At 41.9% G+C, this 26,861-nt stretch overlaps 1 protein-coding gene, 1 long non-coding RNA gene and 1 other non-coding gene across 5 annotated transcripts in view; 2 read left to right on the top strand and 1 right to left on the bottom strand.

Annotated features, from left to right (window-relative positions):
* Positions 1 to 158: 158 nt before the first annotated feature.
* On the top strand, positions 159 to 21,045 carry FIG4 (polyphosphoinositide phosphatase FIG4). Of its 2 annotated transcripts, XM_050169967.3 has the most exons (21): positions 159 to 551; positions 1,481 to 1,579; positions 1,669 to 1,795; positions 1,876 to 2,032; positions 2,117 to 2,167; positions 3,710 to 3,875; positions 4,807 to 4,915; positions 6,977 to 7,102; positions 7,387 to 7,487; positions 8,401 to 8,563; positions 9,139 to 9,370; positions 10,647 to 10,890; positions 11,978 to 12,036; positions 12,230 to 12,396; positions 13,249 to 13,390; positions 15,361 to 15,419; positions 15,762 to 15,909; positions 18,258 to 18,510; positions 19,590 to 19,669; positions 20,341 to 20,424; positions 20,741 to 21,045. In XM_050169967.3, exons 1-21 carry the CDS (start codon positions 450 to 452, stop codon positions 20,916 to 20,918), a joined length of 2,847 nt encoding a protein of 948 aa, XP_050025924.1. In that variant the 5' UTR covers positions 159 to 449; the 3' UTR covers positions 20,919 to 21,045. The 2 variants fall into 2 exon arrangements, with proteins under 2 accessions (XP_050025924.1, XP_054921883.1); XM_055065908.2 differs by lacking the exons at positions 1,481 to 1,579; positions 1,669 to 1,795 and having other exon boundaries at positions 161 to 364; positions 465 to 551.
* A 4,312-nt stretch (positions 21,046 to 25,357) lies between these two features.
* Positions 25,358 to 26,861, top strand: part of LOC129382249 (uncharacterized) — a 29,326-nt gene continuing 27,822 nt past the window's right edge. For both annotated transcript variants that reach the window (XR_008610351.1, XR_008610350.1), the window contains exon 1: positions 25,358 to 26,020. This is a non-coding gene — a long non-coding RNA (uncharacterized lncRNA). The remainder of the gene's footprint in view (positions 26,021 to 26,861) is intronic.
* Positions 25,529 to 25,618, bottom strand: TRNAY-GUA (transfer RNA tyrosine (anticodon GUA)). Its single transcript is given in 2 exon segments — positions 25,529 to 25,564; positions 25,582 to 25,618. It is a non-coding gene; the product is annotated as a tRNA-Tyr (tRNA).

The raw sequence follows: 26,861 nt of genomic DNA, 5'->3' as shown, positions 1-26,861 counted from the left end.
TTGGGTAAATCATTTTTTAGAAGGTAACTAGCGTATACTATTCAATAAACATAAATATATTTTTTACACAAGGCCGTTATTTGGCGATTGTTAATTTTCTAGTCATTGATAGGGGAAGGCACGGAGGAAGGTTTGTTTACATCACGTGGTCTTTTTTCCTCCTCGTTTACTGCTGCAACGAGAACACAGCTTGAAAGAGAGCATGAATCATTTGGAGGCGTATTGTAGGCTATGAGGCATGTGCACTTCACCGAGCCATTTGATGATTTGAGATGATGTCACTGGTGTGAGGTCGTAACTAGCCGTAACATCTACACGCGCCGAAGAGAACCGGAAGTTTTCGTTGCGTACACGTGTGCACGCGGTCAGCTTTCGTTCTCTAAAATACATCTTTTGACGCTGCCATATCCTTGTGAAACATTTGGCTGTCACCGTTTCAATTGTGGACGATGACATCCTCGCAGATGTACAAGATGCCCACTGCAACTACGATGGTCTTGCAACCGGTCATTAGCTCGGTGCAACGAATGGCCCTTTACGAGACGAAACTGGTGCGACTCATCATATTTTGCATTCCCTTCATGCATATGTAGATTGGATATTACCGCATTTCTTCCAAGGGGTTTCTACGCATATCAAGCGCAAAGTAATTGTGTTATTCCAAATCAGAGCTTGTAAACTATTACCGCCTGCCTAAATGCATTGTTTTCGACCGTTGCGTCGTTACTTTTGCCCAGTCGTAGTATGAACAGTGCCACACGGTGCGCTTTCTCTCGGGATCCGATCGCGATTGAAAGTGAACCGTGTGACATCCGTATAAATTGCGAATCATGCTTCGTAATTATTCTCTCATTGTAAACCTTCCAGCAGTATAACACACTGTTGTGCATTGTGTGACAAGCCCTACATGACATAATAGTAATTATCAGAGCTAGTTGGCTTATAGCTAAACCCGCCGTGGCTGCTTAGTGGCTTTGGTGTTGCGCTGCTAAGCACGAGGACGCGGGATCAAATGCCGGCCACGGCGGCCGCATTTCGATGGGGGCGAAATGAAAAAAAAAAAAAAACCGTGTACTTAGATTTAGGTGCATGTTAAAGAACCCCAAGTGGTCACAAAATTAATTTGCAGCCCCCCACTACGGCGTGCCTCATAATCAGATTGTGGTTTTGGCACGTACAACCCCATAATTTAATATTTTCTTTTTCATAGTGTAGACGAGTTTTGATCATTCGTTAGTACAGCAACGACCTTGTCTGTCTTCCTTAGCCCTTTGTTCTTTTAGTTCAGCTGTTCAAAGCTCGTCTTACATACATGGCAGCTGCCTGTTTGCGGTGAAGCATCTGTCAATGGGAGTTCCTAATGTGTAGTCTCACACAAAGTTGTGAAGTGCAGACTTCTCGTACGTCCTTCTGTCGTGCACTGATGTGCGTAGCATTTACTACCCTGACATGCACTCTCGGGTTTTCTACTACATTGCAGAAGTACTACCTCGTCGGCTCGAATAACACGCAGACCAAGTTTCGCGTATTAGAGATTGACCGGACGGAAATTAATAAGCTGCTTGTATTTGATGACAAGGTTTGTGGTCTTTACAAAATATTCTGCTTTTGCCGTAAAACACAACCAAATAATTATTGTTTTCCTCGCTGTTCACGACATACTTCTAGGTTGAATACAACAATCGAGAAATACGAGAATTTCTCAATGAGATTAGTCAAGGAAAAAAGATACCGAAAACTGGACAGAAAGGTAGCTCTGGCCTGAATAGAACAGTGTCTGCATTTGGCATAGTGGGTAAGGAGCTTGTTCTGCATCGATTTGCTCTGGCTCCATTCATGTAATCACTGGTTGCAAAACAACCACATCTTTTCTAGGTTTTGTGAGGTTCTTGGAAGGATATTACATTATACTGATCACAAAGAGGAGACGAATTGCCATTGTGGGGCATCATACAATTTACAAAGTGGAAGACACTCGTATGGTCTACCTGCCAAACAACACTGACCACAATGTTCATCCAGATGAAAACAGGTGGAATGGCATTTTAAATTTATGCTATGCAATTTTTGTTAGACTCTGTCTCGGCTATATTTTTGTTACCTCTTTGCTTTATAGATATGTGAAGATTTTCCAGAATGTCGACTTGTCCAGCAATTTCTACTTCAGGTAAATGCCTTGCTTGATGAGCAAGTTTAGTCATACGTATATTATTTTCAGCATTTTCTAACCATTCAGATTAGTTCAGTAGGCTTTTTTTATTATTATAATAATTACAGCATCACTTGCTGGCTGTAGCTTGTGCTTTATGCAAAGAGTTACCCCTGTATTCAGAAATGCATCTTAACTTGAAGCCCACGCTTGACTTTATTTAACTGACGCCTGTCCTAAACACCCCAAAGAAAATGCAATGAGCGTCTTGGGCACGTTCACGCGAGGCATCATTTATATCAAGTCAAGCATGGGCTTCAAGTTAAGATACATTTCTGAATACGGGGTTAAGGTTTTTAATGACTGAAAGTGATAAATTCATATTGTCATTCTTGTTAACCATACAACTGCTCCCACGTGGCCCTTGCACCATATTTAAGATGTAGGCAGACAAGATACATTTTTCATGTCCTCCTACTGACACAGAGATGACAAGAAATGCTTGTTTAATATCATGGACAAATGAAATGGAGTTTTGCAGTACTTCCACTTTCCACAACTCATTCTTTCTAAGGACTTATGAGGAGTAAAGCTACCTTACTGTGTTCACTGCATGTATAATATACCACCAACTTTTAAAGAACACTTTAACTAGCAGCAGCTAATAGTAACAATTTTTGCTATATTGGTTCTCTGTTATTCCATCTTTTATTTGTTTTTACCTGTGCTATTATTTTGTGAAGTTATATTATGGTTTTAGTTATTTGCATTTGTCATCATTTCATGTATTTATATATTTAGTTTTCTTTTTAACTCTGCTCCCCTCTGTAATGCTTCAGTCCTGAGGGTACAATAATGAAATCAAACAAATGGCTGATGCATTTTTTCCCCACTTCTGCCATTTTTCATGATGTTGGCATAATTTCAGCTTGTGTTTTTTGTTCAGAGTTTACACTGTCGTTCATAAATGGATACTTAGCTGTGTGAATTCGTGCTCTCTAGCTATTGCTGGTAAAAGGGGTTCTACTTTGTCCTTTCCTGTTTGTGTTTCATTGGTCTATAACAGTTTACATGTGACAAAGATAGTCTGCACAGATAGCACACACAACATATTATGAATTAGGCAGCTACATATGTATACAAGAAGGTATCGCAATCAACCATATGCGAGGTGCATGAAACTGTACTCTTTCTCAGCATCAGAGTGCCATCCAAACGAAAGTGCGACAGCTGGCACAGGTGTAGCACAACAGACGTTGGCACATTGCCATACTATTAAAGAAACAATAAAGGCAATGTACTTGACTAGTCAAGTTTTCTTAACCCTTTGATTACACCACTACCTTTCTCTCCATTTTCTTTTTCACCTCTTTTATTAAAGATAATGTTGCACTGTTATGGTTATTCATTTTAATGACTAATAATGAACACATTAATCTGAAGTGCCGCTTTCCCTCCAGTACATATGTGAGCTTTAATGACATGACTGATTCAGGCTGTGCAATAGAGGCACCGAAGCAGAACCTCTGTTATGCCATTAACTTCCATTACTTCTTGCAGCTACAGTTACGACCTGACGCACACGCTGCAATACAACCTTACTCCACTTGCCTGCACTGTGCCAAATAAACCAACAACGTTCAAGAGCGAGTCAGAAGACTCTCTGTCCTCGCCAAAGATTTCTGAAGTGGAAGTGGCTGACACCTGGGACTTGCTCCCCATTGATGTGAGGCTATGGTTTAGACTCGTAGTAGTAAAATGGCATGCCTACTTAAAAGGACTAACGTTAACTAATCTTGCACTGGTGAAGTGGTTATTTAAATCCCTGTATTTATGTATTTGGTAAGAAGGGGTTGATTATTACAGGAAAAAATGAAGTCCAGGCTTCCTTGAATTACTTGCCAAAAGCTCTGCAGCAGTATGTTGGCATGTACGAGTGTTCTCATTCAAATTTATATAATGAACAAAAATATAACAAAGTATTAGATACACCCAAGCAAATCCAGAATGTTTCTCGCCAATATCAGTGTGTAATGAATAATGCTTGTAACAAATACCTGATGTAACGAAGATATTTTCATGTTGGGCAGAACTTTGTTATGGCGAAATATGACTGTACCCGAGTATTCCCTTATCTTCGGGTAGCTTTGGCACATGAAAGACTCTCAAAACTTGCTAGGGTGAGTTATTGGCTTCTTTTGAATGCAACATAGACCTTATTTACCGCTAAACAGTTAACTAGAGCCCAGCAGGGCCTGTCATTATAACAATGGGCTGGCACAAAAACTTCAGGGTGGCATTATTGCTGGTCGCCTCTGTTTTTGCTTTTTTTCCGGCTTGTACGGTTTCTTGTCTTGATAAAAGTGGGCCTACACTATAGCAGAAGCAATAATTACTTATACAGCCTAATCTAATATTTCTCTTAGTGTTACTTTTATATAAAGAAAACTGCCTTCTAAATTTTATGGCTACTTTTTTTTTAGAGATGCACAACATAAATGCAATGTGCATACGCTAAGTCTGGTTGCTTGTTTAGCCTGCACGGAAACTCAGCCATTTTTGTGACTTTACTATTTCAAAGCTTCTGTATTAGCTGCACATATTACCTGGGTTTTGGAGTGCCTTAAAGGCATACAGCAAAACTGGTGTCATTGCAGAATGCTGACAAGCCTGCGTACAAACTTCCTGGCAGACGTTTTCGAAGTGTTGGCAAGGAGGCCAGCATAGAAAATCCATCAAACATTGTGTTCAGTAATTTGTCTGATGGTGAGTAAGCTTCGCATTTTTACTGTTTGTACATTGCCACATGTAGGTGTGTGTTAGCTCATTTTTGTTACTGCTTAGCGTACATCCTCTCCTCTGCATATATACCCAAGGTTGCTGTCTATAAATTCATTCAAATCACTTTGCTACCAGTTGTGTAGCTGTGCATCTTTTACCATGAACTGAGGCAGGTGCATATATTCTGGGTGTACAAGGCATTTGAGAACATAGTAATGATTTCAGGGATGGCACTCATATTTCAGACAAGATTCTGTACATTTGTTCAAAATTTTTTTACGTTGTTTCTTTTACCTCTGTTTTTTAAGGCTGTTGAATAAAACTATCCTAAAGCCTCAGTTATTGACTGAATTTAGCTACAATAATGCCTGTAATCTTGGATTAGATGTTGATGTTGTACACTGCTTCCACAATAGCAGCCTTTAGCAAGTCTTTGGCATTGTGTGGCTGCCTGTTAGTCTCCCTCTCAGTGACCTGGCCACAGTTCACGGTCAGCCATTATTGGGTTGCACAGGCCCTATGGGATGGAGCAAATTCACGGTTTAGCAGTGGCACCTAATGACCTCATGCACAGAAAGCTTGACTGTTGATTCTGCCTCCTGAAGCCGCTCTACAATGGCCTTCATTGGCTTTTTGTGGTTCTCACTCATGAAGGCCTCTACCTGCTGGAGAAACTTGACAACCTGAATGATGGCTGATTGCTGTCAGCGCTTAGTTCTCTCTGTCACAGATTTCAATCAGCCACTGACTATTGTTTAAGCTTGAAAACAAAACATTCTTAACATTCAAGAAAATTATGGTTTTCACGTCACTGTGGTTGGCTTGCAAGGTGGCTAAGACAGCGTGTATCTTAACCTCCTGTGTCATACAGGAAGTTGCTACCTTAGGATAAAATTGCTAGGTAGGTGACACAGGGGTTGTTGAAGATGAAGCGCTTATACAGGGTCCTGAATATCTGGCTGTGCGTGTTCAAAAAAAATGATTTTGCGGTCACTGCTGCACTTTTCTTGCTCAAATTTTGCAGAACGATCGCATTTTGGTGTTGACTTCGTTTAGTATAACACTTGGCACGATTAGTCGCCTGTTTTTTAAGACAAAAATTAGAAACTGTTTTCGTCTATGGGAAAAATGGCGTCTGAAAAACCGGCCCTGGCACAGACTTGTGTTGCCACCTGCCATCATCTGCAGGAAGCAGCGTTTCAGGGAGGGCTGCCACATGTAACCCGCTCTTGGAACAGGTGACTGCCCTCCCTGAAATGCTGCTTTCTGCAGGTGACGACAGGTGGCGACACAAGTTTATGCTTGCGCCATCGCAGCAGTAGCTCGCATCCCCATAAGTGCCACCAAATTTCTACCTTTTTCTTAGAAACCAAACAATTAACTGTGCCAAGTGTTATACTAAACGAAGTTGACACCAAAATGCGATCGTTCTGAACATTTTGAGCAAGAACAGTGCAGTGGTGAATGCAAAATCTTTTTTTTTTTTTAACACGCGCAGCCAAATGTTCAGGACCCTGTACAGATAGACTGAAGATCTTATGTCTGTGGCGATTTGGAGTGATGTGGTCAAATAGCTTGCGCACCTGGCACGTATTCGATCTCAGTAATAGCAGTGAAATGTGTTGCATATGTTGCTTATAAAATCTTCTCTCACTGCAACAATATGCTTGCCAACGTATATGTGTAAACATACTTTCATATGTTGTGTTATACACCCAATTGCAATCATCAATACTCTAACCACTCTTGTCTGCTGAACAGTGGGGCAGATTCAGAGCAGTGCAGTTCTCATAGCCATGAGACTGCAACACAAAGCAAATTTTGCAGATATGCAGATGTAGTCTGTGCTTAGACTAATTTAATTTGTAGGGCAAGAAATACGTGTGAAAAAAAAAACATCTTTTGTATTACAAACATAATGGGCAATAGGGGCCAGTGTCATGAAACACATCATTACTCGTTATGCACATGAACTTGTTGAGTGAGCTCACACTTGTATAGCATTTATGAACTTTTGCAGTTTGTGACTAGATTCCTCTCTTTTAGGCACATGTTTTGCTGGACGTACAAAACCTAACTGGAGGTATGTGTGGAACTCTTACCTCCTGGAACCAGTGGAACTCCACACAGACTGGCTTCTTTATGTTACACATGGTTTTGTTGGTCAAACAAGTATCCTTTTGTCTGCAGAGGCTGGACAGAAAGAACACTTGCAATTGAAAGTTTTTTGTAACGTGGTTGCCACAGAATAGTAGAGTTCTTTCCTCTGTATGTAACTCTGCGTGACCTATTAAGTACACGTCTTATCCTCAGCATAGTGCCCAGGCAGGCAAAAAATGAAAGTTCTTGTTTTCTATTGGTTTTGCATTGCAGGCACATATAATTGTGCACTTCATAAAGTAGCTTAGACTTCTAGTTCTAATCCTCTTGTTTTTGCCTTAAACATTGTGTCCCAGATATTAGCGTGTACGGCCGTCCCGTATATCTCACGCTCATTGCCCGCCGTTCCCAGAAGTTTTCAGGTACAAGGTTTCTGAAGAGAGGTGCCAACTGTGAGGTTGGTAAGCTTATGTACCTGTTCTTGTTTTTTTTTTTTTTCAATGCCTGCAGATCAGCTGTCAATGCATACATGATCGTGTGCACTAGGACACATTTCATTGCACAACGTAACGATGGAAACAAGAAAACAAACATAATTTATTGCAGTGGCTAGGGCATTCTGCTACAGAGCACAAGGCCGCAGGTTTGATTCCTATCTGCAGAGGCTGCATACTAACTGGGTTGAAATGCAGAAACATTCATTCACTGAAATTTAGGTGTACTTTAACTAGTTCCATGTTAATGGAGCAGCTTACAAAGTCGTGGCCAAAAAAGGAGAGAGTGTTGACTTGCAACTAAAGATTTTATGATGTACCAGTAAAATGCAAAGCGGGGCAAGTTAGTGTGTCGAATCATTTTTGAAGCTGTTCGGTTTTATTGCGTGAACTTAAACATGCTTGATAGGACCTTACAAGAAGTACATTTGAATGCAGTCACTGTGCAGTGATGGCACCATTCATTGAAATAGTGGTGGCTGGAAATATCGAATACTACAACCCTTTGATGAACAGCAGAACTGAATGGCAGATGGCATACTCTTGCTCACGCCATTCAGTGTGAACTGTCTCCTCAATTTTTGCCTGTGTGCCATTCAATGTCCTTTAGTGTACTGCAGCTATGACATATCATCAACTAACCCAGTTGTAAATACTACATATGAATTAAGTAGTGCCCCATCAATTCTCTCTATGATACCTCTAAATAATTCTGAGCATCTTGCACTGCTAAAGCATGAACTTCAGACCGAAAGATTATGCTAATTTATTATTTAATAAAACAAACACTATGCACAGCACTAGGTCACAACTTTCTTAATTAATGTCTGCATAATATGTAAATAAACATGATTACTTTGTTTTTTCATCCCACAGGGTGACGTGGCAAATGAAGTGGAAACAGAGCAAATTGTCCATGACTCCTCGGTTTCCTCCTTCACAAGTGGCAATTTCACCTCATTCGTGCAAGTTCGGGGTTCAATTCCTTTCAGCTGGTCACAGGACATCTCCAAGATGGTGCCTAAGCCAGCCATTAATGGTACGTCACAGTGTTCACTCATAATATGGTAAGAGTGTGGATGGAGTGGAAAATATGTTATGAAACAAAAGGAAGCAACAATGCTGTTTGATGCTGTATTGGCAGCAGGTACTTTAACAAGCAGAAATAAAACTTACTCGCACAGTACTGCATTATTAAAGCACAACTGCAGTGAAATTTCACCTTAGCTAAATTCGTTACGAGTATTACTATTGAACAGACCGTGGCAAGGCTGTTAATTGTCTAATTTTCATATTAACAGCCTTTACATAGCACCTAAGCAGACGAGACATGCACCAGAAATAGGCAAACGGTGTTAAGCTGATACGGCACAAACCCCAGACCATGGCATCTGAGATTTTCGGTGCACAGAAAGTGCCACCTAATCTCAGACATTATGCCGAGGAACCATGCATGATTTCAACGTTGTGGGTTCTGCATTACTTCCAGCAAGCGGAATCAAAAATGTATGTTTTCGCTAACTTTTAGTGACACATCCACTTGTATTTCAAACTAGGTTTTGCGTGAAGTTGGCCTTTAACTGATGTGTGTGCTTGGTGCAACTTCATGTGCAGTGGACTTGGTGGACCCATACTGCTTTGCAGCGGGTCGGCACTTCAACCTGCTGCTGCGGCAGTATGGTGCGCCTGTCGTCGTGCTGAACCTGGTGAAGAAGCGTGAGAAACGCCGCCACGAGAGCCTCCTCAGTGACCCCTTTTTGGACAGCATTGACTACCTTAACCAGTTTCTCCCTCGTTCACACCACATTGCCTACCTGGCCTTTGACATGGCTAGAAACAACAAATCGTTAGTGTTCCTGCTGCACTTTCTAGTCTCGTTTCTTTACTAAACCTAGTTGCAGAATTCTACCTGCTAAGTTCCATAAAATTCTAAGGTATTTGGGGTCCATTATTGAGTCAAACACAGCTTAACATTTTGAGGCATTGAAAAAAAAAAAAAGTTTGGTAGGCCTTACCATATTTCTTCAGTATGTACTTATTGGATATACAAATATAGTTGTATTATGTATACAACACTACTAATCAGTCTTAGGCATTATAAGTATAATTGCAAAGGCCTTGAAGGCACAATGACTGGTCTTGATGTTGGTCAAAATGCACTACTGGAATGTTAAAGACACAGAATAAAACATGGAAAACACAGGAACAAAGTGCAATTCTCTGTGTCTTTGTTGTTCCAGTAGCATGTATCAGTCAACAGTAACAATGAACTAGCCACAACCTCAGCGGATTTAATGCAATAGAGATCAAAGAAACAGTGATGCTGATTCATACGAGGCAACTATTGCCTACTAGCTTTAGTTGCATGTACTTATGTTCAAAAGGCCTGATGGTATGATACGGTAAAAATTTGGAGGACGCTTAAGCTTCGCCTTTAAGAGTGGAACGCGATAGCATTCAAAGACCCTTGATTGCTTTTCGTGCTTCCTGGCAACTGCAGCTTATGTAACCCTCACGTTTACCGGGACACGCTGGCGGTGAACGTTATGCACAAAGGCAAGCTTTCTGGTAGAAACGCGGCCTCTTGCCTGGGTCGATCTCCTGTTATAGTTTCGCACTTTTAATATTTCTGTCTGAGAAGAGCTAACATAAAAGATGTGCACTGTTGGTGTTTTTTTCTATTACATTTGTTTGTGGGCTGCCATCCTCAAAATTCCGAGGAATAACTTTGTAAAAAAATAAAAGGCTGGGTATGAGCAAGTTTGGTGGTAGAGAAGTGGTTGGGTATGCTTGGTTTAGAATTTGGTTTTGAAATTCTTTATGCCAAAGCAATTTGGATTGGAAAAACTTTAATATTTGCCAAAGCAACGTCTGACACTAAAGCCATGTCCGACACTTTACGCAGGACGCCGATGCCGAATTTTCTGTGACATGGGACCCTTCACGCTAGCGCGTTAAAGGTTCACAGACAGTACAGATTAACCTGCACAGAGCTTGAAACCTTTTACACAAGCTAAGAATTTGGGGTATACCATTTCTGAATTTAATCAGTGCCAGTAGGAGGCTGGTTACATAAGAGTTTCGCTTAACTACTGGACCTTACATGGCATTCACCAATGCAGAAAAGCAGCAAATGTGATGGGTCGCCTGTCTGACATCGCGCACCACATCCTGCGCAAGACGGGCATATTCCACACCCATGGCAGCCAGGTTGGTCCACTGCCTACGCCGTACATGCTGGGAGGTGCCATGACCACCTATGGAGCACGGCTGCAGACGGGCGTTGCCCGTGTCAACTGTGTTGACTGCTTGGATCGCACCAACACAGCCCAGTTTGCCCTCGGGAAGTGTGCTTTGGCTTTTCAGGTAGATACCGTATGTGCGACAATGGAGCACTGCTGCAAATGGCACACTCTCGTAAGAGGGCCTTGCAGAACTTATTGAACAGGGTAAATAAATAAGCCCTCTCATGGCAGAAACCAGGGTGACAAAGAGAAGAGATAACATAAGTGCATGATCTCAACATAACATTCAATTTTTTTTATGAACTAATATAAACAACAAGGAGAACCAATGGGCCCAATTCTCGTTAGCCACAACCATATAAGCCAAGGAAAGCATAGGGAGAAGTTATTTGTTGTTTTTAATTGAAGTGTAAAAATTATAAAGTAGAGGGAAATAAAAGTGGATGAAAGAACGACTTGCCACCAGTGGGAGCTGAATCGGAGCATGTGGTTTTGGCTCAGCGGCAAGTTGTTTTTCGACAAGTTGAGAGTAAGCTTGTGTAAGCTCTTTCTGTCATCTTTTGTCTATTATGGTGCTACTTTACACTCGGTCACCATATTAACCATCATACCTTCTCAACAGCAAGATTGCCTAGGCCCATAATGTGCCTTCACACACGGCACCACATACAGCATTCTGCGGAAGTAGTGAATTGCTCTCTCCTACAGCCATTTGAAATTGCAGGCATTTCTTTGTCATGGTTTGACATAAGCCACATTATAGCACTAAATTGTGCCTGTTAGTGAATATTTTGTTTATCAGCAATGTAATGACTTTGTTTTAATGTTAAGGACTTGATATTGCATATTAGTATCAGAAATTTATTTGCTGAAGAGGTGTTCATTAAAGACAAATGAGTATTGTTTGCTGCATTTTCTTTTGAAGATTTTGTTTGTTTGTTTCCGAGCAGTGCACAGATAAACTACTTTACATCAACTATTGAAGTACTCAATGTTTGTCCACAACAGATGCTATTAAAATACCCACAGATTGTGTGTCTTGTGCATGAACTTATGCATATCACTATAATTGGCACATTTTGAAACTGATATTTTCTGATGAGCAAGTATACAGTGCATAGTTTGAATGTATGGTACCATATATGTTACCATCTATGTTACAAAGCATGCATGTTTCCTTGCGTAATGATCCATTATTTTTTGTGCAGCTGAATGCTCTTGGTGTCCTGCCAAAGCCTGACCTGTTCTTCGACACCGACAGTGTTCGGTACGGCATAAATTTCATGTTGAGTTTGAACTGAACTATTTGAGCTGAACTGATATGACTTCAGCATAAATTCTGAGTCCCACCAGATAACGGCTGTAAAGCAGGTTTCATCAGCAATGAACTGTCAGAATACAAGCATTGATATTTAATTATCTATTAAATTGAATTTAATTTAATTATCTCTGTTTTGCAGCATGTTGGAAGTTCTCTATGAGGACCATGGTGACACCCTGGCTTTGCAGTATGGTGGTTCTCAGCTGGTCCACCGAGTCAAGACCTATCGAAAGATTTCACCCCTATCTTCACACTCGAGGGACATAATGCAGACCCTCTCCCGTTACCTCAGTAATACATTCTCAGGTTAGAACACCTCATTGTGTACACAATAATGCACAGTGCAGTTCACTGTTAAAAGGAACACACTAATTTGCAGCTTTCTGTTTGTTGGTGATCCAGCTACAAATACCAACTGAAGCTATGTCATCGCACAGCGCAGGTGTTTGTAGAAAGGTGACAGTGCCCTAACCGCAGTTCATCTGCAGCAAAGTCAGGCAATTCCCACTTGCTAGAGGAGATCATTTGCATGTGATCTGCACTCATGTATTCCTTTCAACAGTGGACTGCACTGTACATTACGGCCTTTTCTAACTGGAAATGCAGCCAATTCAACTTTACCATTTCTTAAGTTTTAACAAAGATAGTAGCTTAGAAATGTAGACATCTGTGCTTATACCAATTGTACTGGAGTGCGTACTGTGCGAATACGTAATGTACCAGTTGCAAGTTGTACGCCATAAGTATAAGTATATTTAAAAATTATTTTTGCTCCTCCCATGGTTTAAAAGCTCTTGTATGTAATAGTGCTTTTTCTTAAAATGTGACAGACATTTGTATTGACAGCATGGTTATTCACTGAATTTACTTGTCAGCTGCTTCTTTACTCAGACTCAAATTAATTTTGATCGGCTCTCTCCAGCAATAGCTTCCTGTCTCCTTGTTACTACTTGTGTGCCCTGCTGTCATGCTCCCTGTGTAGTCATCCGTTGATGGACTTTCTCAGATAATCTTGTTTGACTATTTGCCTAGACTTATACACTATTAATGCTCAAGGCATGCCACTGGTTACTTTAGTTAAACTTCCTCAGAACCATCTTTTGTATTTTATTTCCCTTAATTTCATTTGTAGATTTGTATTCCACCATTTATGTGCAGATGCTGACAAGCAGAATGCCATAAACCTTTTCCTTGGAGTCTACCGGCCCTACGAGCACAACTTTGCACTTTGGGATCTCACGACTGACTACTACTTGCATAATTCTATCCCTGCTGGGAAGTTGCTTTGTCACCGCAATCCGTGAGTCTGTGAATAACTTAACTATTTTTGTTCACGCTTGTTTATAAACAAGAAGGGAAACAGAGAGGCCCTATTTTCGTAAGTCACAATCACATAAGTCAGAATATGAAGCCAACAGGCAATGACACTAAGGAAAGCATAGGGTGAATTATCTATTTTAATTGAAATGCAGAAATGAATGTAGAAATAGTAATTTCATATGTGAACCAGTGTGCTTTGTTTTACGATTGTACGTAGTACTTCTAAGCATGAGCTGTTAACGTTATCCCCCCCCCCTTTTTTATCACTTTTTATGCGAAAGCGTTTTACAGGAGGGACAGTACTTCATGATTGGGGCCTGTTAAATACCTTTCCCCACCTTGGTATTGTGGAGGGGAGGGTGCAGGCACTGTGTGAGAAAGAGTGGAGAGGGTTTTGGAGTGCCACTAGATTATTGAAAGAGGAGGAATGAGGAGGACGAACAGGGCATTGGAGCAGTGCTGACTGGTTCAAACACCACACAGACGCTATGTGGAATGATGGCTTAGCGCTCCTTGGTATACTGTGTTGCTCGCTAAAAACGTTCAGTTCGAGGCAGACAGTGGAGCAGCGTTGGAAGGGACACTACGTAATAGCCTGAACAGCTTGTCCTAAGAAAATTCTGACTGAAGCTGATGTCGTCAACCAACACTGCTCTGTGGCGAGGCCTTATCATGTGCCCGAGATTCTCGAGCTGTGGGCAATGCATTTGTTACGTAATCAAACATATATATTGTGGTCTCCGTCTATAGAGGTGCTCCGCCAGGAGTCACCTAGATCACCGCGCGGGTCCGAGGATCTAAGCCCCGTAGGGGGGGGGGGGGGGGGGGGGATCAGTTAAGCCACGTGTGTAGCGTGTGCCCGGAGCGGACGCTCGTTCGGTCTCCTCTGGGAGTGAAACAGAGCACCGCAAGGAGAAGGCCCAGAGTACAAGGGAGGCGTTTTATTATATTACCACCTTGGCGTTCAGGATATCTGGTACACCCGTATCAGCGCGGGGCCCGTGAGCCGAAGCTCCCGCAAGTCAAGGGTGACACTCAGTATCTCAAAAACGCGGTAACACGCCGCTATACGGAAGGATGGCTCCCAACGACCGTGCTACCAGGGCAACGTTCCTTCAGCTCGGAGTAGCCTCCGAGGGCGACTCGGCGCAGTACGACCGCGCACGTCACGTGAGCCGCGCCTCTTTGGCGTAGCCTTCAGAACAGGAGCAACGAATAGGTACGCAACCGCCTCGGGTCGAGGACCTTTGGCAAGATCGGCCAACCAAAGGGGTGACCGGGACTCCCGGCGGAGCACCGCTATAGACGGAGACCACAATATATACACTTCCGAACATCACTGTATAATAACCATCTTAGTACAGTTGAGCACCTCTATGAATGCCTCTACAACGAAATAACTTGTATAACAAAGTGATAATTGTGCTCTGGTTCTAATGTGAGCGGTTCAGGGCACAATCTTTACAACAAAGTTACCTGTATAACAAATGATTTCAGAGACCCCAATCACTATATCATAAATGTGTTCAACTGTATCTGAGAATTCACATGTTGTGGGAGTGCATTGTGCACTTAGCCAAGGGGTGCAATGCTTCAGCATACATCTTATTCAATGTAACATGAGAAACCACATAAATTCTTGCACTTTATGTGCAACTTTATGTCTTGCACTTTATGTGCAACTTTATGTCTAACTTTAAGTTAGAAAAGAAGATCAGCACTCTTCATTATTATTTCATGGTGGTATTGCAAAGGAGGTTTAGGTCTCCTTCAACTGATATAGTATGATATTAATTGTAGCACTAAAAATTTTTTTATCCATACTTGCCTGAACAAGCCTACCAAATGTTTCTTTCATACATGATAGAAAATGTTGCCTAATGCACTTACACTACTGCGTTCAAGATATTTGCTCATGTACACATAATGCAAATTTTTCTACATTTTCAGTTACACTTGCTGGTTTGACGAAGAAGTTCCCATGTCTCTGCCTTTTGCTGTTGAAGAAGGTTAGTTATTAGACCTTCAGTCTGCCATTTTGTATCATGACCTCATAAGAAGTGTCGAAGTTTGTTATGCTTTACTCCTGAAATCTTCCAGTCTTCCGTCTGTGAAGAAATCAACAGATGTATATTCCCATTGTTACGTATATCAGACTTAATTATAGCAACCTAATGATAGTAGTGGAGCATTAAATGCCACCAAGCTGCATTGGTGATAAAGTATAGCCTAGCCGCAGTTTGACATTGAGCAATTTTGGCTGTTTTCAAGTTCTCTTCTTCTGACCGCTCATAAGAATGTTGGGTGACAAATTTTCAGGTGCCATTTTGCATTTATTTCTTCTCAAACAGTGCTAAAGTACTATGGAAAATCCCTTTTGGAAGTGATGAAGCTGGAGGTCACCAATGAGAAAGTGGATGGCTTTGTGGAGCTGTACCGGCCATATGAGATGTCAAGCCTCAATGACTTGTTCATGATCAACCTGAGCCATTCTGTCAGGTAGTGCATCCTTTCTGAGCACCCTTACGTAGGCAAGCAGTTGCTTAATAAAAGTGTCTTTAATTTCAAGCCACATAGACCTTATTTATTGCCCCACAGTTCGTTGTTTTTCTTTGGCTATGAATCATCTCCCCAGTTATTGCCTTTACTTAAAGGTGTGCGATAATTCAAAACTTTTGAATGACAAACCAAATAGTGTGCTGTTTGATTCGGTCTTCGAATCAAATCGTCACTGTTCATAAATGTGAACATTTTTCTAATACTTTTTGAAGATTTCAAAACATCAACTGTGCCCCATTGAACATAATATTGGAGTAAACGTACAGTAAATTTTCACCTCCGCAGGCATGGCATATAGGCAAAGAACATGAGAACTTGTGTAATGTAACAGGCTACGTTGTTTAGGTAGTCATACGTTACAGGCTATACATACAGCAATCATTCACTCTCTGAAGAGTCCTGTGCACATGAAGGAACTACTTGTTTGCTCCTAGTGCTCCATTTGTGCTTTTAATAAACAATGCTTCATAACATACTACAGTCGAACCTGGTTATAACAATGAGAAGCTGCTGCAGCGTCAACTTTTGTACGTTTTTCATTGTGAAGTAACCCGCTTACTACAATGCCCCGATGCCGCATTATCGGTTATAACGATGAAGTCTGGCTGCTGGGTGTCCGAACCTAAAGGTAGTGAAATGCGAAGTCCTTGAAAAGCAAAAAAGAAAACGAGAGATTCGAGCCGCTGCACAATGGCCCGCTGCTCCAATGGCCCGCTGCCACTGTGCGCTCATTTTTCAGCCTTCTCCATGCACCTCTCTCCTGTCGCCCTTCCATCACACTGAACATGAATGGGCTGCGCCCATAGCTCTCCACCGCACCACCCTCCGAAACACGGATGGACTGCGCCAACTGCGCTGCTCACATGTTGCTTGCTGGCTCCTTGTTCAGCGCAGTTTTGTAAACAGCTTAATCGCTCACGTTCATCTTTGTTGGTTGCCTCGAAATCATTCCTGGCCACATGGTTTCTCAGCCTCGTTTGGATCACCGCTAAGATGGAAGATGGTTGATCCGCCCGCTGATCATCAGCAATGCATGACGTTGCCGGTGAAAAGAAAGCGCACGGCTATAGATTTGGAAACTAAGTGCTTCTAACCGATGAGGCGATCGTCGCAAACATGCTTGCATCGGATAGCAACTGCGATGATGGCAGCAATGATGCGGTAGGGCAGGATGCCTCAACGTTGTCCTCACAGGAGGCTCAGCAGATGATTCAGTCCGTGTGGGGCTTCGTTTTCACGAGGAACCTTCCGCTGCACTATGTGAAGTGGATGCCTTGGAGAAGGATGTCGGCAAGCTTTGTGTAAAGCACACAAGGCTGACAGACCTAGGGTTTTCTCATGCAAGCCAGTGAAAAGTACATAGCGAGATACTTGTGGCGATCTTGCCTCAGCATTTCTTATGGATTTCTCAAGCTGACAGGCTGCTGCAGCAACCGTTTTGCATCTTTTAAAAGGCCCCTTTTGGGGCCACCAAAGCGATGCCTCGGCAGTGCTCACATATCGCTTGCCACCCGTGACCCCTTTTTGCAGTTGTCATAGTAGTGCCATTGTTTAACGCCGACAGCCGCGGCTTGTTACATGTGATTGTAGAACCCAGGAAGCAGTTAAACGAGTGAACACAATCAGCAGCCAGATGGAGGAAGGTGGTGGGGAGGGGCACTGGCCTCCCCACCATTATAGTTTTCTCACATCAGCTCTGCCATCATCCTATTTGTTTTTTTCATGCAACCTGGTTATAACAATTATCGGTTATAACAATGGAATTTTCGTGGCACTTGAATATTGTTATAAGTAGGTTCGACTGTATGTAATGACAGAAACTTGCTAACTTTAAGAATACTAGGATATGAATCATTGTAGGATAATTGTGATAATAGTTGTTCATTATTCAAAAACGATTGAACAACTATTCGATATTCTATTCAATTCGATTTCAAAAATCACTATTCGCACACCCCTACTTAATATGGTCATGAAAACACCAGCGAACAAGGATCATAATATGGATTTGTTAACATTTTTTGTCTCAGTCTGCAGTTAAACATACTTTTAAATCTACAAGTTCATCACACCTGTCTTTCTCGTCTGTGAGGAGAAATGAAAATGTTGACAATGCTTCAAGTGGCATTTGTTATTAATCTAATTGACAGGTGCAAATAAAAGGGTGGCTTTGTGTTGCTTTCTGCATGTCAACAACACATATACTAGTTGTAACTCTCCTATTTTTTTTCAGTTGTTTGATGTATTTGTGTTGCTCATCTAATGTTGCATGACTCTACTTTATATAGGGACATCATGCCGAATTCTGCAACGGACTACAGCCCATTTTCAGTGCGGATTAGACCTGGAAAGCACCGAGAAAGTGCTGGTGGCAACAAACCGCCCAACCCATCAGTGACTGGCATCTCTTCTACCATGTCCACTTCCAGTGGTGCCAGTGACTCAGACAGCTCTGTTTCAAGCGAGGCAGATCCCGAGTTTATGGTGGAAAGTGATGAGTCATCGTCAAATGATCTGTCACAAAAGCCTGTCACATTCGAGGTTGGTTACAGTAAGATCTTAGTATGGGGTGAACAAAGATGGTGAAAAATCTCTCGACTGTGTTTAAATACGCTTTACAGAATCTGTGGTCACCTTTCAGCAATTTTATGCTTGCATCTGTGATGCGAAACACTGGTTTATTTCAATAAATAATAATATGCCAGTCCCAGCAATGGGGTTTAAAGTAGTACAGGGAGATGCAATCACACCTTGTTCATTTGATTTTTTTTTCTTTATAAATTGTGCCCCAATCGCCGTGGTTCCAGAAAGGTGCATAAAATTGTTCTACCTCTGGTGATTTGAACTAAACACCGCCAGGTGCCCAATGGCAGCTACTTTTCTGGCCTAGCCCAATAGTAGGGAATTAGGATCTGTGCATTACGCGGTCTATCAGTATTTGGAATTTCCGCAGGGAAGGCCATGGTGTCAAACCAGAATGCTGCATCTTCTGAGCAAAGAAAAGAAGGAAGACATATGACCACAATCGCATCCACGGAGCAAGAATCAGTGCTATTGTTTTTATACATTGTGGAAATAGCTCTCACAGGTCTCCTGACTTTTGGAGAGTGCAAATATTATTCCATCCACTGCAGTAGTCTCCCAAGAGCATACCAATGACAATTGCTTTTTGAGAGATAGAGTGCAGGTACTGATTAGCGGATTTCATATTCAAATGAAGGACAGCTTTTTCATGTGCTCCCTGTCATTCCCTTATCAGATGCAGTTTTCTTCTGCCTTACATTACTATTCATTTTTGCTTTAACTTTTCTTTTTTTTTCACCTCTGTCAAATTCAGATTAGCTATCTTTTATTGTGCAGTGTTGAGTAGATTTATATAAATTTCTAAGTGTCACTTATTCTAAGCACTGCAGAGCCTTAGCAATCCCACTGATGTTTGCACATACCAGTGTGTGAGAACCACACAAAACGTTGTTGGAACATTTTGTGTCTAGCACGTCTAGCAAGGCTGTTGTCAAATTCCAATATGTAATGGCTAAGGACAAGCAGTTCTTGCAGGACTGAAATTGCAGTCCGTCATTGTATTACCCTTGACATAACTTTCCCATTATCTCTCACAGTCTGTCTTTCAGACAATGCTGCAGACTTATGGCAGGGAAATACATGAGCCTTCTCCCAAAGACCTCACCATATACAAAAGGTAGGCAATGATAATTCCTTTATCTCTTTCTTCTTTGCATTCTTTTTCCGTGCTTTGTAAAGCTGAATAAGCTGTTGCCAGTTGCTGTTGGAGGATGCTGTAGAAGAGTGTGTTAAAAGCTCGCTTATCAGCCCCATGTGCGCTATCAACAGAAAGGAAGGCAGGGTGGCAGAAACATGCATCCTGTATATGTGAGCGTGAATTTGAGTAACGAGTGTAAAGTACAGAGTTGGCATGTACACCTTCATGCCACCTGTAGTCCTCTCTTTGTCCTGTGACAAAACCTAACTATTCATTAATGAATGTGTTTGCCTAATCAGGCAATTATGGCCAGGGCTTCAAGAGAATCATATCAAACTTCTTTGAAAATGAAGAACTGACACTTAAGTGCAACACTATAGTGCAACATTAACCGAGGTTAGATTAGTGAACTCATTCTTTCAACACTCTGCTTTCATTTATATATTTGCTAAAAAGAAGGTTGTGGTGGGAAAAATGAAGGCCAAAGTTTTCTTTTCCGACTTTCACGATTCCACGTGGTGTCGTGAACTTCAAGGTTAACAAGAAATCTGAATAAACAGTTTTGCCCTGGTGCTTTCTAATTTTAGAACCATAACTAGGATCTTCAACTTTGTACTAGCATGATTTTGAATGTCATATCTTTGTTCCAGGTTTGTAACACTGGGAAAAATGTCAGGAATGACCTGCAAGAATGATGCCAGTAACATTTCAACACCAAAGAGATGTCTGCAGTTGTACGTTGGCTTTCTTTTAATTTTTGTTAAATTTGTTTTTGCACAAACTTACTGTTGTTGATTGTTGCTACACAACCATGAGGCCCCTGGATAAGTTTACGAACCGTTTATGGAAGCTTAGCATTCCTTTTTTAGTGGTGTACTGTACGTAGAAATTGTAAGTGGCCTTTCTTTCATCAACCTTTTATGTAATGAAAATAGCATGTTTCAAAATATGTGGTAAAACAGTAAAGAAGTATAAAACTTGCCGCACCAATTACATAAAACCTGAGGTGACAATATGTATTATTTATTTATTTTTATTTTCTCCCCATAGGATAAGGCAGAGTGCTTTCACCATTGACTCAGTCTATGAAGTCAGCCCACCCATGGTTCCTCGGTCATCAAGAGACATCTACCAAGTCTATGTTCAGAAAGGGAAAACAGGGGCACTGATGCCTAACCAGCATTCGCTTGTCAAATACCAGAGATTTGTTGCCAGCAAATATCACTAGACTGCAGTAATTTCTATCATTCCTTTGGACAATGCGATTTTTGTACATATATAAATTAAGATGCCTAATATATATGTTATATATATGTTGGAGCAGTGTATATCAATAAATATTTATAAGTTCAGTATGTCTAAAATGTGTGTCTGCATCTTAGTTTCTTTAATTTTTGTGCATACAGGGTAAAGTCAATGCTGTAGTGCATTGCTCACTTCCACCCAATTTAACCATTACTAAATGGAAAACTTGTGGCCTGCAAGCTTCAATGCTACAATGAAAATTACAAAGCCAAAAATGTAACAGGAGGCTTTGGCTTTAAGGGACCCTGAAACGATTTTGTACAAACGTACTGAGTTGTTAGAGTACGTACTTCTGATCATTAATTGACACAACTATATGCTCCGCGTAAAATGTGTAATTTATTATAAGGTTTTAAAAATGTACATCGCTGCCAATCGCAGCACACTGCTTGGCGGAATTTTCAGCCGCCCCTACCCATATGACGTAAATCACCCATTGATGTCAGTAGGGCGAGCTATCCAATTGGCTGCCCATGGCACGTCATCAATAATTTTTCTAACTTTATGGTGAACAAATGTTTGTAATAGATGGAATGTTAGTTAATTTGTTTCTATAAAAAGAAAGTAACAGAAAGAGAATGCACAAAAACAATTTCTCACTACACTTAAGCACTTCCAACACACAGCAAGCGTCATCTGCTTGGTTTGTGCTCCATTATGACGCGAGCTTCGCGGTCGGAGTGGGTCTCAGTTTTTTCACAAGCACCATGATTCGACTTTGATGCGTTGTAGGCTGCAAACGTAGCAACTGGCAATATGTCAAGCTGTGACATTGTGTCCCTCTGCAAGGCGGCAGACAAGGGGACTGGCTGCAGCGCATCGCACTGCCGCTATCCGATCGGCGCCAGGATTTGCGCACTTGTGGCCGTCACTTCATGCCGGAAGATTACTAACGCAATAGCATTTCACGAGTCCATGATTGGGGTAAACGCAAGCACAAGGGGACAGTGCCTGGCCCTGTCATTTCACGGTATAAGCAGAAGCGCAAATGTTAATGGTCTGCACGATGCAGCCACCTGGTGGTACAGAGTTCAACCGCACACTAGCAGTTTAACACACAGTAGTAGTAATGAAATGTATTCTTTGCTGCTGGTGTACATTTTTTGCAGGAGTGTAATCATTAACACATTGTGTTTGTAAATGTTTAAAATGTTTTACACTTGGTTAGAGCAATATTAGCTCTTTGTTTGGCTGGTTAAGCTCTGCGCCAACAGGTGGCTGGACCGTGGAGACCGATCAGGCAGCTCACGTACGTTTACGCTAAAGTTCTTTCGTCAGCTTGAGTTTATGCCTCCACTGTTCCGTCAAAACTCCCAGATCGCCTGTGGTTATCGGAATACCAGACACGTTGGGTGCTGCGACAGAATGCTCGCAACGCACGCTGCTTCGATAGCTCTCGCTTGGAGTCGACTGCCAAGCAGCTGGCGGAGAGTTTGGAGAGGCTTCGCGCGCTTGCTCCTAGAGCGGAAGTTGACGACACGACGTGCCATCATGACGCAGAGCCAATGAAGGCAGAGCTTAGCCCCAATCACACGGCGAATGAGTTGAGGTGAAAATGCATGATTATGGAGGAGGGTAACTTGTAATCGTCCGTAGCTCTCTTAATATGAGACGTTTCACACAAATTGTGGTGCAAATGATTAACTTTAGCTGTACCCTACGCATCTAAAAAAACCTTCCGAACCGTTTCAGGGGCCCTTTAAGGTCAACTCCAACTTTCTTATTCAGATGTATGTGAGAAGCAGAAATGCTCTCTCAGACCATTGATAAACCGATTTGAATGAAATGTTTAATATAATGATATTTAATATACCTTCAGTCTAGAAAATTGCAGATGCGAAGGGACCCTTTAGCCACAAATGCTCTGTATCCGTATCTACTTCCCTGTCCTCATCCCCCTCTCTTTCTCCCCTTTCCCCTGAGCAAAGTAGTAGGCCTGAGAAATTTCCCATAAGGCTGACTTCTCAGGCTGAGTTTCTTCAAATTAATTTTGCTCTTGTAGTTACAATATGAAAAGCTAAATTCTACTGACTGCTTTAAGCATTAGTATGAAACTGTGGTTTTAAGGGCCGCTCACCAGGTCTGGCCATTTGGAACCGACAAGCGCAGCTAGTACATTGCGCGCTAACGATCGTGCCTGCGAAGTATTACACCCCTACTCGCTGCGAAAAGAGCTGAAATTTCAAACGAAATGCCCTGCGCCCTTCTCGCGGTCTCCGCTCTCCCAGCCGAAGATACGTCAATAGCGCAAGTGCGCCTACGTAGGTCGCCGTGCTGTGACGTCACTGATAATAGCAAGTGACTGAGACTTATTCAAGCCAACAGCAGTTATTTCTTTGATATGTTGCTTCAATGCACAAGCTAAAGCTTAAAGGAATAATAAAACATACAAACTGAATGTCTGCGTGTCTTTGTTTTACTTCGTACCATACCAAGAGAGATGTACTTCCATTTCGTCTGCTTGTTCCTATGTCGTGCAGTCGCGCGCGCAGAAAGCGAAACGGCGAAACCATACGTCATTTCTACCGTGTTCTAACGCGCGATCATGCTCTGTGATCCGCTTGCGTCTGCCTCAGTGTTCGTGTAGCACTGACTTATATCGCTAGTCAGGTGTTCTCGTGCACCGCGCGCAAAATCGTGCGCTGCGCGAAACAAACAGCTAGCCCGATCGAGAGACCGTGAGCGGAAGTGCGCCGCGCAAGAAGAAAGTGGACAAAAAATAATAATAATAATAATAAGTGAGAGAGAGAAGAATAAGAAGGCGGGCTCGTAACGTCTGCGTCTCGCGATCCTGACGCTCGCCTCCTGAGATCATGGGTTCGCGACACTGAAATATTTCTATCTCGGCTCTAATATAATGAACCAATTTGAAAAATTCTTGCTTTAGAACGCTCCCTAGAGGGCACATAACAACTTCCAACGTATAACCAAAATTTTGGAGGACGCTTAAGCTTCGATTTAAGGATGGAACGCGATAGCATTCCCTGATTGCTTTTCATGCAACTGCAGCTGGCTTATGTAACCGTAACGTTTACCGGGAAACGCTGGCTGCGAACGATATATATGTATATATGCCCGAAGGCGAGCTTTCTGGTTGAAACGCGGCCTCTTGCGTGGGTCGACCGTCTGTTGTTTCACACTTTTAAGAGGAAGCTAGCTCGAGTGCTCCTATCTAAATACATGTAAAAGGAGAATTCGTTTTTATCGGCAACCACTGCACCGAATCTGACTAGGTTTGTTGCGCTTAAAAGAAAAGCTTAAAATCTAGTGACTGTTGGTTTCGAATTTTTGAGTTAGGTCGTCAATTTTTTAATAAAAATTGGCAAATATCGAAAATTTTCAAAAAACGAGACTATCAAGTTTACAACTCTGTATCTCAGCAACAAAAAATGATAATACAATTCTGTGGATTGCATCTAATAGTACATCTAAAGCGGACAAGATTGATATGTTACACGTGAATATAAAAAAAAATTTAGTAATATCGAAATACAGCGTTTGCAGAAACTTTGTAACCAACGTAACAAATTCACGTAAGATATAAATTGACATATAGAATTTGTATGCTTTGAATGATATAATGGATGCCGTACAGAACCGCGATATCTGTTCTTGATGCAGAGCTATTACCTTGTAAACTTCGTGCTTCTATTTTTTTTTTTTCGAACGGTCGAATATTTTAAAATCTTTTTAACAAAATTCAAGCCCTAAATCGAAATTCTGCTTCCAACAGACTAGTCACTAGAATTTAACTTTCTCTCTCAAATGCCACGTCGGAGTTGGGCCCGAGCTAAAGCTTCCTCTTAATATTTCAGTGTAGAAGATCTAACATAATTGGACATGCGCTGTCGGTGTTTAATTTTTCCCATTACATTTGCTTGTGGGCTGGCGTTGTCAAAATTCCGAGTAATAACTTTGTAAAGAATGAAAGACAAAGTATAAGTATGAACAACTTTGGTGGTAGAAAAGTGGTTGGGTATGCGCGGTGGTTCGAAATGGTTCGAAATTCTTTTTGGCGAAGCGACGTCCAGCGCCGACGCGGGACGCCGACGCTGGATTTTCTGCGACGCAGGCTCCTTTTCTATCTGGCCTTGTGATCGAGGGGCGTGTGAAAATTTGGACCTGCACATTTTTTTCAAAGTTTGCTGAAAGTTGGCTAAAAAAAAGCAGTTGAAGCACGACGAAGTAATGCCGCACCAGAAAGGGCATCAGTTCGCAGTGCATTTAAAATTGCACGATTTGTTAACACGTGTTGTGCAGAGCAATGTTTTGTCCACTTAAATTTCTCAATTTATATGCAGTTTATAATAAGGTGTTATGTGCCCCCCCCCCCCCCCTCTACCTTTTCAGCGTTGTAAACATTTTTTTTTTCTTGTAATGGAGTTTTCCCAGCTTTGGCTATGGTTATTTTAAAATATTGGCAGCCGAAATTGAACAGTCATTAGATAAATGTATCTTGTGTAAACCTAACATGCTGAACAAAACGTATTTTCCACCGCTTAAAAAATTATAACGCAAAGAAAAAAAAAAAACTCCGTCGAGCCGGATTCGAACCAGCGACCTATGGATGTCCATAGTCGAAACCTCTACAGTCCACCGCTCTACCAACTGAGCTATCGACGGGAACGACGAGTGGCGCTTGTCTTTCATACAACATGACTGAGAACAGTACTTGTATAAATATGAGACTTGTTAAAAAAAGCGATTGTGCGCTCACCGCTGCACTAGTTCTGCCTAAAATTTTGCAGAACGGTCGTATTTTGGCGTCGACTTCGTTTAGTATAACACTTGGCACAGTTAATAGCCTGGTTTCTAAGAAAAAAAATTAGACACTGTTTGTATCTATGGGAAAAATGGCGTTTGAAAAACCGGCCCTGGCACAGGCCTGCTTCTGGAACAAGCGACTGCCCTCCTTGAAACGTTGCTTTCCGCATGACAAAAGGTGCCGACAGAAGTTTATGCTTGCATACCCATAAGCGCCGAAATGCGATCGTTCTGCAAAATATGAGCAAGAACAGTGCAGCGGTGAGCGCAATCTTTTCTTTCAACACGCGCAGCCAAAGATTCAGGACCCTGTATGTGAAAACGAAAAAAAAATGCGTTAATGTAGCTGATCGCAAAACCTTGGTCTTTTTTCTTTTAATCTTGTAGCCACTGCCGCGGGCGTTGCCGAGCACCGTGGTCTCGAGTTTCGAACAGGCCAAATGATACGCGCGCTGCGCTCCTTCGGACACAGGAACTCAAGTTGTACGTTTGAGTTGTACGAAATTGCACTGGGGTCATTACGAAACTTGACCAAAATGTCTAAAAACTTAGCACAGCGCTGTTAGGGTAGAAAGGCAGGAACTGTGTGGTACGCGGCCGAGATGCAGCTCAATCGAGTTATATGTAACCATACCATAGAATAAAGACCATACTGCAACACGTCTTTGCACACACATGCACAGTGCAGTCTCGCCGCTAATTGTTTGGCAGCAAATTCTAACACAAGGTTCGAATGTGTGCAACACCTCAGACACACCGGGCATTTTGGTCGTCATGTAGCGAAGCCGTAATACGCATTATGAAATTACAGTTATGCGGTGAACTTTGTAGTATTAAAACAATGAAAAAGTCAATTGACCCCGCTAAGCCAAATCCTCAACCTTCGGTAATCCGATTTGTCATGTTCGATCCACGCACTGAATCGGTAATTTGCTTCACCTTCTGAACACGAATATAATGCATTGGGTAATTACGCAGCTAGTTTGGCAGCTTAACACATGACAAAGAGTCATGATCCACTTCACTCTGTGAAGGTGGCCGGATGACCAGCGAAGCTGTGTAACACGACAAAGAGGTGACACAGAATTTTGAACAAAGGTAC

This window comes from Dermacentor andersoni, chromosome 6, assembly GCF_023375885.2.
Source record: "Dermacentor andersoni chromosome 6, qqDerAnde1_hic_scaffold, whole genome shotgun sequence".
Lineage (NCBI taxonomy): Eukaryota > Metazoa > Arthropoda > Arachnida > Ixodida > Ixodidae > Dermacentor > Dermacentor andersoni.
Note: the sequence above shows the minus strand (reverse complement) of the source record. Positions and strands in the feature narration are given on the sequence as shown.

Coding starts and splice junctions, on each gene's coding strand:
- FIG4 (XM_050169967.3), top strand. CDS start 450: ATGACATCCTCGCAGATGTACAAGATGCCCACTGCAACTACGATGGTC. Junction 15,420..15,761: donor GCCTTTTGCTGTTGAAGAAG/GTTAGTTATTAG, acceptor CTTCTCAAACAG/TGCTAAAGTACTATGGAAAA. Junction 19,670..20,340: donor GACCTCACCATATACAAAAG/GTAGGCAATGAT, acceptor TCTTTGTTCCAG/GTTTGTAACACTGGGAAAAA.